The following is a 19,048-nucleotide window of genomic DNA, read 5'->3' on the forward strand; positions in this document are numbered from 1 at the left end:
CCTTCACAGAACAGTATAGTTATATTGTACATCAGTCTCTGCAGTAGGTTTGCAAATATTATCAGGATTAATTCAAGTGTGTTAGGCCGGATAGAACCAAATGGCAGAATGTTTTCTAAAAGTTAATATGGATGTGTATCAGCAATTCCCTTCTATATAGATGTACTTCTGAGTTATAAGTTGCATTGGGTATTAAACCTACGTATTCAGCTCCACACACTTTGAGTTGATTGATGGAAGATGTTGTTAATTTGGTCTTCAGAAAGTCAGAGAAAACTACTCACTTGACATACCTAGGATTGTCATATCTATTGGCTTATGTTTGACTCTATGGAAGAAAAACAAAACTGATGTTCTGATGTCATGCAATCTGCAATCTCACTAGTGTCTGATATTGCAGTAACATCTGGATCAGTTGATACAACTTGAATTATAGGTTAGATCCAATGATCAAATTGAGACGTAACTCTATTGACGCTAATGACACGGCCAAAGTGAACCTTGCTGCTAGTGCTAAAACTGATCAGAAGAACGGACCAACAAGATAGTCTTCTTCAAGGTTCTCTAACAAGAAACGAGAGATCCATGAGACGTTCTTTCTCAAGACCAATATGAAGTGCTAAATAATACGCCGTCAGATAAAGAAGTTCAATCCTTAAATTGCAAGATCTATAATACTGAAATGATAACTGCAGATGGTCAAGGATTCCTTAGCCAATTTTATAGTGAATAAAATGCATAACCGGAAAGAACAATGTATATTAGATTACAAGATGCATTAATCTAAATTTCAAGGTTATAGTAGTTCATGGCTTTTGTCAAACACAAAACACAACCTTATCCAGGTTATCCCAGGGGATCAACAAAAAATCAGGACTGAATAAAAAAACATTTATTCTATCAGAGAACTTTTCTAACAAAGATGGTATTTTGCAGCTTACATTTCGATTTAATTTCTCTGCAAAGTGGAAACAATATTTGAGGCTCCAAAAGCTGCAGAGCCACCAACAACAGAAACTAGAGCAACCAACACCTGCAAAACAATTTGCCAAGGGTAATCTTCAGGGACCAGATACACACAAGCAGGGCCCACAGCCAGCAATCCCAAGCTCAAGCTGAAGAGTGCAGATGGGGTTGCAGGGTCAGTAGCTGCAGAAAGAATCCCCAATTCTTCGGCTTTCGAAAGAAGACCAAGTCTCTCAATTGTTGACAGAGTTAGTCCAGATTTCTCAGCAGCTGATAGTAAACCAGCTTTCTCTGCTTTAGTTAACAGCCGCAATTGCTCCACTCTTGTCAATAACTTCACCGGCGATGGAGCCTATATTTATGAAGTGTTTTCGACATAAATAATAGAAATATATATGTGAAATCCAGTAAAAGATTTAACTTTTGAACTTGTCGTTTCAAAAGTATAATGTATTCAATGCTAAAAACTTTAAAGACTAAGCCCATCAAAATATAAATCATGGATCCACCTTTGGATTTGATGTACAGTGTACTAAGGCACATGGAACATATAAAATATGAGTTCATGAATTGAACCTAACATTTTCAACACACTATTAAGGCTTTTTTCATTTTTGGCGCGCCGCCAAAATTAATTACAGGTGCTAGCCAAAATATACAAAACCTACACACTGATCATGTATATTTTATGTATCGTTATACATATTATATGTATATCTTGTGTATACGTATATTATAATGTCTATGTTGTGTATATAATACGTATATTATATGTATATTTAAACTTAAATATACAAAACCTATTTGCTGGCTATTATTCTTTTGAGCGGTCCAAAAATGTAATTATCCCAAGTATATGTATATATATATATATATATATATATATATATATACATATAATTTTGTATATAAACGAGTTAGTAAAATCTCAACAAATTATAAATTTTGAACCATTATTTGTAATGAATTTAGTGGTAGAAACTGAGTAATAGATTAAAAGAAGTGTAATGAGTAGTGGATCAAGGATTTGAAGTTTATGAGTTCAGAATATGCTGTCGAGCCCTTAGCCCATCTTAATTATTGAGTTTGCAATAATGTACTTATATTTATGTAATGTATTTCCCGTAAAGATAGTTTGCTATATCAAATTGGGAATATAAGTACTCTCCCACATTGCTCGTGGAAGAGTTATTTGTGGGCATTAAAAGTCCTTTTCACTTTATGTAATTTGATAAGTAAGTACACACTCCGAAAGTGTATAAGTAATTATATTATATATTTAATATTAACGACTTGGACGCGGGCGGGTCGGATCTTAAATTAAATATATTATTTTTATTTCTATGACAGAAAATTAGTTTATTTGAATTTGAATTTTAAATTAAAATTTGAATAAACAGATGTGTCCGTTCACGAAATGAGGTGTCTTTTCTGAAAGGATCTGATTTGATAAGGTGCCTTTTCTGAAAGGGTCTCATGGTTGCCAATATAAACAAGCATTCCCAACAATGTAGTAAAGAAAAATCTGCAAGTATATTTTTGGCTTTTTTGTATGCTGAAGACAATTGTTTGTGTTTCCCCAAAATTTGAATACGAGCGGACAGTCGAATCTTCACGCCTCAAAGCAGTTCTTTGTTTTATTTTCTGTTAATTTTTTCTTTCATTTCCTAATACAAATAAAGAATCTAGACAAAAGCTATTGAGTTTATGTGAAGTCATAAGTGATACTCTGCCTCTGCCCCCTGTGCTGAGATATAATGTTAAACGACAACAGCAACAACAAGAACATAGTCCCACAAGAAAGAAATAATGTACCAAGTAATAAAAATAAAAATAAAAACGAACCTTTTTAGAAGTGACGGTTTTGGTAGCGGATGGAGTTGGTTTTTGTGTAGCCATGGATCGGATAAGAAGTGGGTTGTTTGAAGCAGAGAAACGTGTTACTGCCATGGACTCCATCATCATCATCATCATCATCTTATTCGTTTCACTGGTTAGACTATTTGGCTAAAACAGTTCAAAGTTAAAGCATGTTTCAATCTTTGTGAGGTCAGAACCCTGTGAAGATAGCATGAAATGTTGATTAAATTCTAGGCGGTCGGTTGTCCACGTGCCAGCATATGCTTGGACACACTAGTTCTGTGTCTGCTTGCCTCCTCCAATCAGTTTCCTCGAAGGGAAATTCATTTACATATATTTTTGGTTTAACAAAAACAGAAGGCTAACTAATAACTAGTATATTCCATCTTCTCATATTGCTTATTCACTTTTTACTTTTAAAAGTTAAATTATATAAGTTTTGACTAATATTTTGAAATATATTTGTTCATCGTATTAATGCGATAGAATTGCAACTTGTTGTACTTTTTGTATAGTTTTTGAATAACTAAATTATAATTGTAAAATATTGAATGAATCTAATTCAATTTAGCTCCAAAGATTAGTCAACTTGATTCTAAAAAACGAAACACGACAACTAATATGGAAACAGAGTGAGTATTGTTTTGTTTCAAATAATACTTGTTTCCGTAAATTGAATTTGTTTTGTTTCAAATAATACTTGTTTCCGTAAATTGAATTTGTCTCAAATGTTTGACATGTTGGAAAATAAAAATAGTATTTATTACAGCATTTTTAAAATTTACGCTTCCAATATTATTTAAGGGCGTGTTAATTAAGTAAAACATTTAAAGGAGAGATAAAAGAAAAATAGCCAAATACTCTTAGAATTAAGTTTATTTAATATTTTTCAAAGAATGCACATGATGAATTCTTTTTCTGTGTTTTTGCAGTAACTAAGTGGGCGTTTGGCCATAAGAATTATTCACTTTATTCCGGATTTTTTTTTTTAACTTTTTTCACTTTTCAGCGTTTGTCCATAAGAATTCCGAATACAACTTGAAGTTGTATTCTGGAATTCCAAAAAAAAAAAAAAAACTTGTTTTTAAAAAAAAATCACTTTTTTACAATTACATTTCAACAAAAACTACAATTTCAAAAACTATGACCAAACACAACTCTAACTCCAAAATTCCAAAAAAAGTAAGCCTAGAATACTGTCAATAAATGTGCAAGTAGAGTTATTCAGCACTTGTACTGTTGGAAATTGCAAATGTATGATAGAATAGTCTAAATATGTACAAACTGATCGGGTATCGTTGTGAAAAAAAGATTGTCAAAACATATAAGTATAGGGGACTGAAATGACATTTTTGTCAAATTCTATCGTTTTGTTTTACTACCTTTACTAGTATGAGATTTGGTAAAATGTAAATTCTACATCAATTTCAACTAAGCAAAAATATTTTCTACGAAGCTAGAAATCTCATATTTTGATTACTACATATCAATGATCATGCATTTGTCAAAGTTTGGATTCTTTTGCATAATTTGGATTATCTTAAATGATTCAAAGTTCATAATCTTACAATATGAGTACCTTGTTACGGCAAAATAAAATATGGTAAAAAGGAAAAACAATAGAAAGAGAAGGAGAGCACATTATGAAGGAAAATTCAAAATTCAAAAAGAAAATAGAAGAAAATGTAAAATTGCATACAATACCCTTCCTGAGAGAACCCGATTGTTTTTGTCCGCCCCATTTGTCAAAATTTCTATACTAAAACCCGAAAAGCCCTAGACTTAAAACCCTAACCCTTTCCCTTAAGTGATATTTGCTGCTCTCATTCTGTCTACAAGCTTCAATGGCGGTCTCAGTGATATCAATGGATAAGATTAAAGCTTTTTGGCACTCTCAGGTTCATGACGAAGATAAATGGGCTCTCAACATGGTAATCTCCTTTTCCTGTTTTCTCTCTCTTTTTTTATTCATATATACATATCAGTAACACCAACACATACACAAGTGGGGTCTGGGACTGTAGGATGTACACAGACCTTATTCCTACCATTGTGCAGCGGTGGAATCAGGATTTTTGTTAAGGGTTTCAAAAATATAAAGAAGTAAGCACATGAATGAAGATGCCCAACATCTATTATATACACATAAAAATAATTTAATGTAATTTTTTGCCGAAAGGGGTTTGGCCCAACATAGCTCTGCCCCTGCCTTTGTGGCTGTTTCTGATAGACCATCAGCTCAAAAGAAAAGAAAAGGATTTAATACACATATCAGTAACCTAAGAGGAATGAATATGCCTTGTTGTTTGTTTTGACTTCTTCCATTCTTGTGGATTTTATGGATGATTCGGTTTATCGAATTGATGAATAAGGAAAGTGTTTTTTATCGTGTTTACTTGTCTATACAAGTTAAATCTGTTATTTTTGGAACGTAAGAGATTTGAGATAAGATTGGAAATAACTTTAGTGAAAGCTATGATCTATAATTTGGCTGGTTTGCTGTTTGAACCAAATATTCAAGAGGATGGTCTTATATGGTATTTGAAACATGTTACTATTAGAATTAATAAGCTAATTCAGTAAACATTCAGTTCCATTAGGATAAGATAAACAGAGATTTTTTAAAGTCATGTGTTAATTCTTGTAACATGTTTCACCAAACACATAAGATCATCCTCTTGAATATTCTGTTCGAGGATCAAATCAACTAAATTTTGAATTATATCCTTCACTTTTATTCTTTGTTGCTTTGTTAATATACGTTTTCATTTATTGTTCAAATCATGATTTCTCTGTAATGCTTATAGAGAAACTATTAGGTCTCACTGAACATACGTATACATACACACGGAGAGAGATGAATTATTACCAGACTGTAGGCGCATTTTCAGCAATAAAATCATTTCTTTAGCATGTAGAATCATTAAAAAAAAACTGCATTTCATCAATCAGACGGCTCAGATCGTTTACGTCATATCCTTCTGCAGTTAAAACAGTACTAATGGAGGAAAAGAGTATTTTGTTGTATAGATATAAAAATTGATGAGTCTGAATAAAAATGACAATCTAATCATCCATGTGAATATACTATTACATAGGCCAGAAACAGAGTTTTCTGGCTATGATTTTCCGTGAGAATCACCCATTGTAGAAGCTTTAATGTTTGAGTTCAATGGAGAAAAGCAACAATTAACAATACAAGAGCTTTGTTATGGGTTGAATCCGAGAGTGAATAAAGTAAAAAGGGAGAGGAGGAGGTAAGGAGAATTGGGTATACAATTTTTGTGGAAAGACAAGAAAGGTCCCTCACAATAACATCTCTTAATCTGTTGTTAGGGACGTTTAAGGAAACTAGAATGTGGCCACAATGCTAGCCTATTAGGGGTCGTTTGGTGCACGGTATAAGGTGAGATATCCCATCACTAATTTTGGGATTAATTTTGTACTATGTTTGTAGAAGGTATAAATTTATCCTGGGATTAATTTATACCTTCTACCAAACAGAGTATAAAATGAAGTCCAAACTTAATGGTGGGATATCCCACCTTATCCCATTAGCCTCGGGATTATTTTATCCCATCTCTCAGATGGGATAAATTAGTCCCAGGATAATTCAGTCCGCGTACCAAACAACCCCTTACAGTCATATAGTAGGTCAGTATTGTACCCGTTTTTTGTTTTCCATTAAAAGTTTCTAACAACACAATATTAGAGGGCTCTTTTGTCTTCCCATCAAAAACTTAAACACAATTTTCCTTCCATTGTCTCTTCTGTCCCTCTTTTATTCTTTCTGCCCTCTCCATAAGTTAAACCAAAAGCCAAAACTTTTTTCCATTGTTCATTGTTGCTTTTCTCAAATTATTACCTTCTCCTTATGTCATTTCTACATTCTGGAAATTTGATGTTACCTCCATTAAAGCTTTCATGACCACATCCCACGAGAACTCATTGCTTCTGGGGAAAAAGCATCACCACAATTTTTGTCGTTTCTACCCTTTAACTTGGGTTTCACAGTAGAAGAGGAGAAAACACTACAAATGCTTTTTTTTTTAGCTTGCATATTGCAAATAGGAGATTGAAGAATGCAGCAGGGATTAGGAAATTTTTTCGCAAATATAGATGATTTATCTAGCCTACAAAGGATTGGAGGGCAAGAAAGGTGGCTAGAGATGATTTCTCTCTAGAGAGATATTTATTGGTAAAGGAATAAAATATCCTTATTATTATTGTCTTGTTAGGGGCATTTTAACTGGAAGAGAAAATATGTGCAATGTTAACCTACTCCCACCATGTAATAGGTTAGCGAAACACACACACACATATATATAGACACACACACACACACACTCTACTATATTAGAAGCTTGAGTAAGAGTCCAGGATCGACATGTCTGTTTATTGGCATTAAAGCAAATAAGCAGACATGTTGATCCTGGCCTCTTACTCATGCTTCTAATGTAGTATATGTATATATAAAAGGTTTGCTAACCTGCTATATGAATCTGTTGGTGATGAACAATATTGCAAGTTCATAAACTCATACAAGAATTCATTGTGTGTTCATCATAAAAAAATGTTATCTTTATCCCTTTTTAGTTTGTTTCAAGCTTGTAAACGACGATATCCAACTCCTAATGGATCTAGGTCCAGCTGAGGAAATTATAGAAAATGTCATGCAACACTACTTGCACCCTTATGTTATCTTCCCTTTTAAAGAAAGATCTAACTCCCTCATTGGTTTCCTAGAATTCTGCTTAAGTATAAAAATAGAAAAGCAAATCTTAAATTGGAAGTATGTCGTGTAAAAATAGAGTTGCAAAATTGGTTTCCTAGAATTCTGCTTATGTATAAAAATAGAAAAGCAAATCTTAAATTGGAAGTATGTCGTGTGAAAATAGAGTTGCAAAATTCAAAGTGAGAGTATGTCCGATGAAGATGTCTCGCCTTGCCTGGGTGCAAGTGCATTGTACACCAATGCAGAGGTGAGTCCAGGATTTCACGAGCATGGCTTCACGGTTCACCATTACTTTTAAGATAGGATATAAAATTTTATAGTGACATCAACTTGGCGAGCAAAACGTGAAAGGCTGCTTAGATATTTTTTTTTTTTTTTAAAAGGCAGCAAAAGTGCATTTGATATGGTTCGATCCCATGACCAGCACTCAACCAGTGCTCCACTCGGTTTTGTTTGACCATGTGTTCCTTCAGTTAGTATTAGATATATTTTAAGGATTATATACATAATATACCGAGTTTAGTCGGGTGACCAAGGGTTCACGTGACCCATTTTTTATACATAAATTCGCCTCTGCACCAATGTGTAAGCTGATTGAAGGTTGGATGAAACATAGAAGATCTGCCCGCTACTTTGGGGAAATAGAACTTATTTAAAAAGTTAAATTGTGTTGTTCAGTGGAATGAGACTTAAAATATGAAATCACGTAAATATGGTGTTGGATTTAGTTTGATGTTTATGAGCCCAAAAGTTAACCCTATTGAGCTGCATGGTTTCTTAAGAAATAGTCCATTCTACTTGATACTATGCGATGATGTAATTGCAATTTGGCCATACTGGTGGCTACGCAGTCTGAAATACCTGATATCAGGTCTGTTAATTGCGTCCATGATTTGCTAATGACTCTTTTATTTCTTTCTGCTATCCTGCACTTGTGCTGTCTGGTAAATGATGGGTGTTCGAGTGCTAGCCTAAAGTTCATTGTGATGGATTGTTGTTTTTGTTCTTAATATGCCATAAGCTCCATGTTGTAATGCCGATATGATATGTAATAATAATTTGTTAAGGATCAATCAAGCATATGAAGCCGAACTATTTGTTAAGGATCAACCAAGCATATGAAGCCAAACTAAGTTCTCTGTTTCTCTCCTGAATGAGGTCACGGGTTCGAGCTGTGGAAACAACCTCTTGCTTAAATGCAGGGTAAGGCTGCGTACAATAGACCCTTGTGGTCCGGCCGGCTGACCCTGCGCATAGCGTGAGCTTAGTGCATTGGGTTGCCCTTTTTATATCTGCTTGTTTTACCTTTCCTTCCACCCCTTTTGTGTGGACCGAAAATTTAGTTATGCACAACAAAATGCTTTGCAGGTTTGTGGTTGTGTATGATTCGAACAGTGTTTCTCGCTTTCTGGTTTTTATATAGTTTGCTAAAATTTTATGCATGGAGTAGGATCTGTCTTACTTCCTACCTACCTTTAATTTTTTGCATTTTTCTCTTGCAGAAACTGCTTCGTGCTACAGCTCTCTTTGGTGGTTCCATCATTTTGATGCGCCAGTATGGTGATCTCATGGCTATCTGAAGGACGATTGATGTTCATTCTAAGCTTTAGATTTCAGTCGGATTAGGACCTAATCTCTGCCCTCCCCTCTCCTCCCCCTTTCTGAATGAAGTACGAGTTTTATGAACTAAAAGTAGTTGATATTTGCTGATACGCATTTCTTAAATTACCTAGGAGAGTTTATTACCTCATTTGTTTTTGTTGCACATTAGTACTTGAAATTTTTAAATACTCTATATATGTTTGTGATATGGAGGGTAAAGAGCAGACGGAAGAAAAAGAAGGAACAATAAATTGAGCCTATTGTTCGTGTTTCCTTGTTAATTGTTTGCTAGGTGGACAATGAACAGAACCTCGTTAGTTGGTCATGTACCAAAATTTCATACCTGTGAAGAATGTCATTTCACACCATTGGCTCAGGTTGTGACAATATTGCCTGTTATTAAGAGCCCTGAAAACCCTTATTAACACCTGCTTTGGCAGTGAGACTGTTGGGGACTATGTTCATGTTCGAACCTGAATCAAATTGTTCAGTTGGTTCAGTTCCAGCCCAATCTCTTGCAATAGGTTTCCCAAGAAAATTAGTAATTTGCTTAAGTTAATCAAATGGTGTCATACTCTTTAGAATGAGTCATAGAGATTTCTCCTCCTGCGGGTGATCTCAATGAACGTAATCTTAGCTTCTCACAAGATCTGTGCTCTTTCTGGTTATTCTTTAGATTACTTTGTTAGAGCCTTCCCCATTAGCATGATTTATTCGTGGTATCACTTCAATGCTGACCCTCTGGATTACAGTGATGTGTGCCGTTCTCCATTTTGTTTGCAGTCGGTGTATTGTAATTTGGTAGTTTTATCAGTGAATTTTATCAAATAAAGAATGTTTTTCCACCGAGTCTTGAAATTTTGAAAAATAAAATGTTACCTTATACAAGTAAAGATGACCTGCTAGTGTAAAAGTTTTGTTTGCACGTATATGTTACTTAGCTCTTTTATATAAGAGTTAATTTACGCACACTTGGACATGAAGTGCCTCTGCCGACAGAATAAGTTGGAAAAATCAGTCTATCTATCCCAAAATATTTATTTAGTTTTGTTTCACGAGAGCCAAATGTTAAATCTTGAATCTCCAAATTAGTATAGTAGGAGTATTATTTAAAACGAAAAGATTTGCTATTTATGCTTTCTATGTGGTTTTTTAATGTCTCATCTTTATTTCAGAAAATAATCAAACGAAGGAAGTTCAATTAAGAACGATATTTGATTAAACCAATAGTCAAAGAGCAAAGCTGAATAAAATTTTGAAATGAGTAGTGTATTCAAAAGTCAAATGTCAAATTACGCAGCTGTATTCCAATGTGCTGAGTCTGCACCCAACTTGCTTTCTTCCTGATCAACACTATATATATCTGTCAATATATCCATTTCTAAATCATTGACTTTATTGAATAAGCTGTGGAGTTGACTTGAAAACAAAGCTTCTATAAATAATAACATGAATAATCTTCATAATTTCAGGCTACCACATCACATCTTAATCTTGCATTATGCCTTTTACTAGCTACTGTTTGATCTTCATTTCTTCACTTATCCTCTCCATTTCTTATTGCATAGGCCAAGGTTCTCCCCAGGCCAAAGCTCTCATCCTTTCTGTGATCAAAGACTCATCTACTCTCCAATACATCACCCAAATTGGCCAAAGAACTCCTCTTGTGCCCATCAAGTTGACAATTCATCTTGGTGGACAAACTCTATGGGTAGATTGTGAAAATGCTTATGTGAGTTCCACGTATAGACCAGCTCTTTGTGGTTCAAAACAATGTACCATTGCCAAAGTGAACACTTGTGGAAACTGCAGCTCCACTCCCAGCCCCAGGATTGGCTGTAACAATAATGCATGTTATAACACCCCAGAAAATCCATTCATCAAGACTTCATATGATGGTGGTGAAATTAATGAAGACGTTTTATCGCTACAATCCACTGATGGATCAAATCCTGGTAACTTTGTAAAGATCCCAAGCTTCATTTTCACCTGTGTTCCTACATTCTTGACTGAAGGTTTGGCTAGTGGGGTGAAAGGTACTGTTGGATTGGGAAGGAACCGTATCGCACTTCCTTCCCAATTAGCTGAAATCTTCAGCTTTCCAAGAAAATTTGCTGTTTGTTTGAGTTCATCCACTCAATCTTCTGGTGTCATATTTTTTGGTGATGGACCTTATATGATGCTTCCAAATATTGATATCTCTAAAAATCTCATTTTTACGCCGTTGATCACCAACCCTTTTGGTACTGGATCAGTTTCTTTCCTAAATGAATCTTCTTCAGAGTACTTCATTGGAGTGAAATCTATTAGAGTTACTGGCAAACCAGTGACAGTTAACAAAAAATTGCTCGCAATTGACAAGAGAGGAAATGGTGGAACAAAAATCAGCACAGGGAGTCCTTATTCAATCTTGGAATCTTCCATCTACGATGCTATGACTAAAGCTTTTATTGACGAGTTATCTAATGTCACCAGAGTGGCTGCTGTGGCCCCTTTTGAGTTTTGTTTCAGCTCGAAAAGTGTTGGTAGCACGAGGGTTGGACCAGGTGTTCCTGCCATTGATCTTGTGTTGCAGACTACGCGAGTTTATTGGAGGATTTTTGGTGCAAATTCAATGGTGAAAGTTAGCCAAGATGTGATCTGCTTAGGATTTGTGAATGGAGGGCTTAATCCTACTACTTCAATTGTCATAGGAGGATATCAAATTGAGGACAATCTTCTACAGTTTGATCTTGCTAGATCAACACTTGGTTTTAGCTCATCCCTTTTGTTCAGCCAAACTACATGTGCCAATTTCAACTTCACAACTAAGGCTTAAAAAGCTGTCTTTTAGCAGTATCTTTTCCCCCTTCCAGAATTACTTTGTAAAAGAGAAAAGAAAGAGCTCCTGTTGATACTTTATGTTCAATTCATATAACTAGATCTTATAGAATCATGCAAACTTTTTTCAGATGATTCTTGATTTCTAGCAGTAGCAGGTGCATAGTGCTGCCATACATCTAAGCAGAAAGGTGGAATCTTAAGCCCTGGATTGCATTGAAACCTTGCTTAATCGGTACTTGACAACCCAATTAAACCCTCAAACCTAATCAATACCAGGTCTGCAAAAGCTTCTCTAGTACACAAAATAAAGGAATAAACTGCTCATGGATGATCAAAACCTAAAATGTTCCATTAGAGGGGATCCCTTAATGAAATGTTGCACCATCATTAAATTGTGAATACACAACAAAGTACGATAAACGACTAAAGGTGCATTCATCAAAGAACAATATGCTGAATTTGTCAGACATAATTACAACTGTTTTACTAACCAATCCTAGTAAGCATTCATCAGACTTAAAAGATATGAAAATATCATTTTGTTTCATTCAAATCGTAAGTGATCATAGAAGATCATTTCCTCATTGGAATTTAAGATCGACAATTAATTAAACCGATAGTCAAAGAGCAAAAGATAAAAATTTGAAATGCGTGGAGTATTCAAAAGTCAAATGTCAGATTACGCAGCTGTATTCCAATTTGCTGAGTATGCAACCAACTTGCTTTCTTCCCATCAACAATATATATATATATATATATATATATATATATATATCTGCGATATCCATTTCTAAATCATTGACTTACATAAATAAAATGTGGAGTTGACTTGAAAACTATGTTTTACTTGATCCAAGATATGTGATGTATATGCCATTCCGAAGTGCTCTATTAATCTACTAATAAGTCGTTGCACTTCACTTCACATCTTATAATCTTGTAACATTGCTTTCAATAGCTACTATTTGATCCTCATTAGTTCACTTCTCCTCTCCATTTTTTCTTCTTGCATAGGCCAAACTTCTCCCCAACCCAAAGCTCTCATTTTTCCTGTGACCAAAGACTCATCTACCCTCCAATACATCACCCAAATTGGTCAAAGAACTCCCCTTGTGCCCATCCAGTTAACTAGGGGTGTCAAATTTAGCCCAAGAGGTGATTGCCCGCCCAACCCGCCCAAAGTTTTATGGGTTGGGCTCAAGATAATTTCACATTGGGCTGATTTTAGCCCAACCCAACATAGCTCATTTTAAAGTGATATCCAACTTAACCCAATTCTAACCCGTTTTTAAGATTTACTTAAATTTGGGTTTATTGCTTGAGTTTACTTTATTTTTTTTTAATGTATACACTTTTCTTGTATCATGTATCTTATAAGTTTGTAGTGTGTTTGATATGAAGGGAAATATTTTTCACGAAAAAAGTTTTGCTCGAACATATTTATCACGGAAAATTTTTTCTTCAAAAATATATTCGAAAAATTGGCGAAAATATTTTTCGTGAAAAATGTATTTCTAGAAAAAAAAAATATTTTCCACAAAAATGTTTTTCTAAAAAATAGACCCATCAAAAAAACTGGGTCAAGTTGGGTGGGTCATGACCCAGCCCATTTTTAGCCCATTTCAGCCCAAGTAATTTTTGGGTCAATATTAGCCCAACCCATTTATCACCTCAACCCATTTTGATTGGGCCAATTTCAGCCCAACCCGCCCATTTGACACCCCTACAGTTAACTATTCATCTTGGCGGACAAACTCTATGGGAGACTGTGAAAATGGTTATGTGAGTTCCACTTATCGACCGGCTCTTTGTGGCTCAACTCAATGTACTATCTCCAAAGTTAACACTTGTGGAAACTGCACCACCACTCCAAGAATTGGCTGCAACAATAATGCATGTTATAAGACCCCTGAAATCCATTCATCAAGACTTTATATTCAGGTGGTGAAATTAATGAAGACATTTTATTGATAATATCCCACTGATGGATCAAATCTTGGCGAGTTTGTTAAGATTCCAAGCTTCATTTTCACTTGTGTTCCTACATTCTTAAGGTTTGGCTAGTGGGGTGAAAGGTACTGTTGGATTGGAAAAGAATCGTATCGCGCTTCCTTCTCAATTAGTTGAAGTCTTGAACTTTCCAAGAAAAATTGCTGTTTGGTTGAGTTCATCCACACAATCTTCTGGTGTCATATTTTTTTGGTGATGGACCTTATATGATGCTTCCAAATATTGATATCTCTAAAAATCTAATCTTTACACCGTTGATCACCAGCCCTTTTGGTACTGGATCAGTTCCTTTCCTAAATGAATCTTCCTGTGAGTATTTCATTGGAGTGAAATCTATTCGAGTGAATGGCAGACCAGTGTCAATTAACAAAAAAATTCTCGTGATTGACAAGAGAGGAAACAGCGGAACCAAGATCAGCACGGGGGGTCCTTATTCAATCTTGGAAACTTCCATTTATAATGCTGTGACAAAAGCTTTCATAGATGAGTTATCTAATGTGACCAGAGTGGCTGCTGTGGCACCTTTTGAGTTTTGTTTCAGCTCCAAAAATATCAGTAGCACAAGCATTGGCCAGTTGTTCCTGCCATTGATCTTGTGTTGCAGACTACACGAGTTTATTGGAGGGTTTTTGGTGCAAATTCAATGGTGGAAGTTAACAAAGATGTGATCTGCTTGGGCTCTGTGAATGGAGGGCTTGAACCTACTACTTCAATAGTTATAGGAGGATATCAACTTGAGGACAATCTTCTACAGTTCGACCTTGCTAGAGCAACACTTGGTTTTAGCTCATCCCTTTTGTTCAGCCAAACTACATGTGCAAATTTCAACTTCACATCTAAGGCTTAAAAGCTGCCTTAGCACTATCTTTTCTCCATCCAAAATTATTGTATGAAAGAGATGAAACAAATAATGATGAAACTTCATGATAAACTCTTAGAACTAGTTTCTACAGAATTATGCAAACTTATTTCAGATTATTCTTGATTTCTAGCAGTAGCAGATATATGGTGTTTCCATACATATAAGTTCCTGCGGAAATGCAAAATAATTTTGGTAAACCAGTTACCATTGCTTGTGGTGGAATCTTAAGCTCTGAATTGCATAGAAACCTATGCAAAATCAATTCTTGGCAACCGAATTAAACCCTCAAACCTAGTCAATATCAGGTCTGAAAAAGCTTCTTCAGTACATAAAATAAGTAAATAAACTGCTCATGGATGATCAAAATCTAAAATTTTCATTAAATAGTGAATACACAACAAAGTATGATAAACTACTAAAGGTGCATTCATCAAAGTGCAAAATGCTGAATTGTCAACGAGACATATTTACAACTGCTTTACTAACCAATCCCAGTGAGCATTCATCAGTCAGCCTTAAATATAGCAACAAAAATAATCTAATATTCTCAGTTTGGCTAGCCTCATTACATAGAAATATTCATCTTAGACATCTCTTCCAACAAGTATTTGGATTCTGCTGCATAATCAACTGGAGCAACAGCCCTGGCTGTTATCCTTTGCCTTTTCTCATTGTTGTACTCTTGTGGAGCAACACTGACCCGGAAAAGGTGAGGAACCCATGTAGCTTCCTTCAATTTCATTTGATATGCAGTTTCTCCCTCCTGAGAAATAGGAATGTTCATTTAAGTAAGCCACATACTGTTGAGATTTAAGCACAAAAAAGTAAGTTTCTGTGAACTATTTTACCTCAGATTTAAGTCTGTCAAGTTCATCAGCAGAACATCCAAGTATTATCTCTGCTTGATCATTGAACGTAGAGAGCCATGCTTCACCGCTTGCATCAGAAACTTTCAATACCATTATATATCTGGGATCAACACATAAAGGTAAGGGGGTAAGAAGGCATTACAGGTTAATTAGAGATTTAAGATGACTTATATATCCCATGTTCACCTCAAACTAGACTCAGCATCATTCTTCTGGCATCCTTCACACCAATAGCCAGACCCAAAAGCATCAGTAACTTTCTTGTTACATGTCTTGCAAGCTCGATACCACATGGTTTGATCTGGCTTAATGAAACTTATATATGCCTTAATGCTGAAAAACACAGGCTGCCAAACAGAAAAAACAGTTCAGTACAACAATGTCACATTATGTTCCATGTATTAACAAGTCCTATCTTGAAATGAAGTTAATTTCGGGTTAAGAATATATACCTTTTCCTCACCAAGGGATGGGTTACTGATTATATGAAGCAAGGTGACCCTATCAGAGTACATAGATCGTGCTCCACTCTTGGTAGAGGGGCTCATACCAGAACCAATAGATGCCAATGAAGCCTCTTTACCTTCAGAATCATACCTGAACAAAATGAAAATGTGGCACAATTTAATCAACTGACACTTTTAAGAGAATCAATACCCCAGTAAAATAAAGTCATACCAAGATCTCAATTTTTTGGCTTCAGGTAAATCTGGATTAACAACAATATTACTTTTGCTTAATGCCGATAAAGACACTCCTGAAACACAATTTAAGGAACTATGAGATTGGAACAATAAAGCTATTATGCATATATGAAAAAGTTTCATATGAAGAGAAGCAATCACCCTGGAAGTCTCCAACTTTAAGGGATTTGATTGCAACTACTGGAGATTTATCAGCCATGTCTAGCAGTTCTTGTCCTACATTAGTGGCAAGATCATTCCAAAGAGACACAACAACAGTCTTTTTCCTGATACAGCAAGTAACAAATGTTAAATTCAACTTACTACAGAAATCCAAAACTACAAGAGAATTTAACAGCATTAAAGCATACGTCTCATCCGCAATAGTTACATCACGCTTTGGGACTGTCTCATTGTTACTCTTCCTCCGTATGCTCATCGTAGGAGAAACACTTTGGACAACTCCAATAACATCTACAAATTCATTGCTTGAAAACATTACTACATGATAAAGGGTATGGATAGGCAGCATAAAGTATTTAAGAATTGGGGTTGCAATTTCTTACCAACAAGCTCCCTGCCATTGACATATGGACCCAATTCATCAATTGGGACAAAGCTAAATTTTGTTTCTGGAATAAAAGCTGCTTCATTAATAGCCTCCTCAATTTGGGAAATTTCATTCAAAGTCATCTCATAATCATTTTGTACAGTTTTGAACTGCTTATTAGCGACCCTAAGAGTTCCCTTTGAAATGTAATAGACTTTCCCCAATTCAAACTTGTCAAAAAACTTCCTTGCAGCTTCATTAAACATTGTAGCTTGTATTTGAGTACCCTAAAAGGTAAAATGTTGTTAGTTATACAATCAAATTATTACTCACAAAATCATTAGATAACTGATATTGTGCTTACATCCTCATCAGTTAATTCAACATTGAAAACACAGCCTTCTCCTCTAGCATTCTTGTAAGTTCTCATATTCCCTTTGCTAGTTACACGAACCTTAATGGTCCAAATTCCTTGGTAAGGGTTCAAAGAAACAAGTGGCTGAATTCTTCTCGTCATTGCCATTCGAGCAGATGGTGCCATACTGAGATTAAACCACACGTAATCAAACTTTCAGTACATACATATCACAATGAAAGTTTAGGTAACAAACAAGAAATATAAAAAGGAACCAAAAAAAAAAAAACTCACTTTCCACTTTGTTCATGTACAATCTGAGCAGCAGATTTAGTTTGAATTTCCTGTTTTGGTTTCAAAACAATACCAATTTCTTCATGCTTCCTCTTCAAGCCAATGTCAGTCTCTTCATTTTTCACTTCAACCTTGTACTCAGCTTTAAGCGCAGGTGACACAGCCTCACACTTAGTTACAATCAAGTACCTAAAGCAAATTAGTTAACTGGTTAGGTCAAAGATAAACCTTCAAAATGAATTAAACAAAACATTAGACATTATAAAAATCCTTACTTTTCATTCTTGGTTGGGATGTCATTGAGAGTGTAATCAATAACCCGAATAAGACCCAAGTTTTGTATGGACCCAGATATAACTTCAGATGACAAACTGGATTGCAAAATGCCCTTAATCTTCAGTTTTCCATCATTGGCTGAAAACCTGCAAATGAAATATTTAATGATTAAAAACAATAAGACATAAGAGAAAACATAACCAAGTCATACAGTTAAATATGAGAAACCATTAAAAACACCATTCTTAGAAGTTGGCTGTGAGATTAGGTGCTCCTTAGATGTATTTCGTTGCTTTCTTTTGTTACTATGGTATTTTTTCACGTTGGTTACCAAAAAAAAAAACATAAATCGATATAATTAACAATCCAACAAAGACAGAACAACATTATATGTGAAAAATAACAAGTGCTCCTCCCAAAAAAAAAAAAAAAGAGAAGTGGGAAGCAACAAACTCATTCAATCAATTTATAATAAAAGGCTAACCCTAGATAACCAGATTCAGAGGAAATAACACTATGGTTTCTAAATAAATAAATAGAGTTGAGTAACAGTATTTTTTTTTTGGTATAAACAAATAGATCTGAATCAAATGCAAGTTTCTGAACAATAAAGCAGACACAAAATGAGAACAAATTAAAAAAAAAAAAAAAAAAAAGACTCACATGTATCTGTTACCGGTGGGTTTGAGATCGACAACTTGAACAATAATTTCAGGGAGATCTGAAGAAGAATCAGGCGACGGGTTGGCTAGAATAGTCGAAATGGCATCTGGGCTCACCATTTTCGTCATTGTTTCTCTCTCCCTATTGAACTAACAGTGAAAGGCGAAGAAATGCAGGGAAAAGAATGAGAGAAAATAGAGTTGAGGAATGAAGTGGAAGAGGGAAGGAGAAAGGGGGGTTATGTACTTGTAGGTTTTAGGCGGGGGATTGTGTTTGCATTTTGGGAAAATATTTGTACTTTGACTTTACTGGCGGGAAATGTTTTTAACTTCTAATTTCCGAGGGAAAAACCTGAGTTATGAGTTCAAGTTGGCGCCATGTATTTTGTTTTCCTTTCTGAAATGAAAATGAAAGTGCAAGCCGGGGAAATTGTAAACAAAGTGACAATTTATTTTCTTTTTAATTTACATAAATGTTTGTTTTCAATAAATATTGGACGC

At 35.0% G+C, this 19,048-nt stretch overlaps 4 protein-coding genes and 1 pseudogene across 4 annotated transcripts; 3 read left to right on the plus strand and 2 right to left on the minus strand.

The window, feature by feature from the left end:
- Positions 1 to 739: 739 nt before the first annotated feature.
- LOC132632852 (uncharacterized) lies at positions 740 to 3,124 on the minus strand. Its single transcript, XM_060348962.1, has 2 exons — positions 2,812 to 3,124; positions 740 to 1,318 (listed from the first exon to the last, which is right to left on the minus strand). The coding sequence occupies exons 1-2, from the start codon at positions 2,941 to 2,943 to the stop codon at positions 950 to 952; spliced, it is 501 nt and encodes a 166-aa protein (XP_060204945.1). The 5' UTR covers positions 2,944 to 3,124; the 3' UTR covers positions 740 to 949.
- Positions 3,125 to 4,572: 1,448 nt separating this feature from the next.
- Positions 4,573 to 9,444, plus strand: LOC132632854 (mitochondrial import receptor subunit TOM5 homolog). Its single transcript, XM_060348964.1, has 2 exons — positions 4,573 to 4,757; positions 9,064 to 9,444. The coding sequence occupies exons 1-2, from the start codon at positions 4,671 to 4,673 to the stop codon at positions 9,139 to 9,141; spliced, it is 165 nt and encodes a 54-aa protein (XP_060204947.1). The 5' UTR covers positions 4,573 to 4,670; the 3' UTR covers positions 9,142 to 9,444.
- A 1,017-nt stretch (positions 9,445 to 10,461) lies between these two features.
- LOC132632853 (probable aspartic proteinase GIP2) lies at positions 10,462 to 12,113 on the plus strand. Its single transcript, XM_060348963.1, has one exon. The coding sequence runs from the start codon at positions 10,665 to 10,667 to the stop codon at positions 11,979 to 11,981; it is 1,317 nt and encodes a 438-aa protein (XP_060204946.1). The 5' UTR covers positions 10,462 to 10,664; the 3' UTR covers positions 11,982 to 12,113.
- Positions 12,114 to 12,633: 520 nt separating this feature from the next.
- Positions 12,634 to 14,843, plus strand: LOC132631451 (probable aspartic proteinase GIP2; annotated as a pseudogene).
- A 418-nt stretch (positions 14,844 to 15,261) lies between these two features.
- Positions 15,262 to 18,789, minus strand: LOC132632855 (replication protein A 70 kDa DNA-binding subunit B). Its single transcript, XM_060348965.1, has 12 exons — positions 18,549 to 18,789; positions 17,885 to 18,031; positions 17,610 to 17,798; positions 17,325 to 17,502; positions 16,977 to 17,247; positions 16,782 to 16,884; positions 16,573 to 16,697; positions 16,406 to 16,484; positions 16,180 to 16,324; positions 15,914 to 16,074; positions 15,707 to 15,827; positions 15,262 to 15,621 (listed from the first exon to the last, which is right to left on the minus strand). The coding sequence occupies exons 1-12, from the start codon at positions 18,674 to 18,676 to the stop codon at positions 15,424 to 15,426; spliced, it is 1,845 nt and encodes a 614-aa protein (XP_060204948.1). The 5' UTR covers positions 18,677 to 18,789; the 3' UTR covers positions 15,262 to 15,423.
- Positions 18,790 to 19,048: the final 259 nt, after the last annotated feature.

This window comes from Lycium barbarum, chromosome 3 (assembly GCF_019175385.1).
Source record: "Lycium barbarum isolate Lr01 chromosome 3, ASM1917538v2, whole genome shotgun sequence".
In the NCBI taxonomy this organism is placed as follows: Eukaryota; Viridiplantae; Streptophyta; class Magnoliopsida; order Solanales; family Solanaceae; genus Lycium; species Lycium barbarum.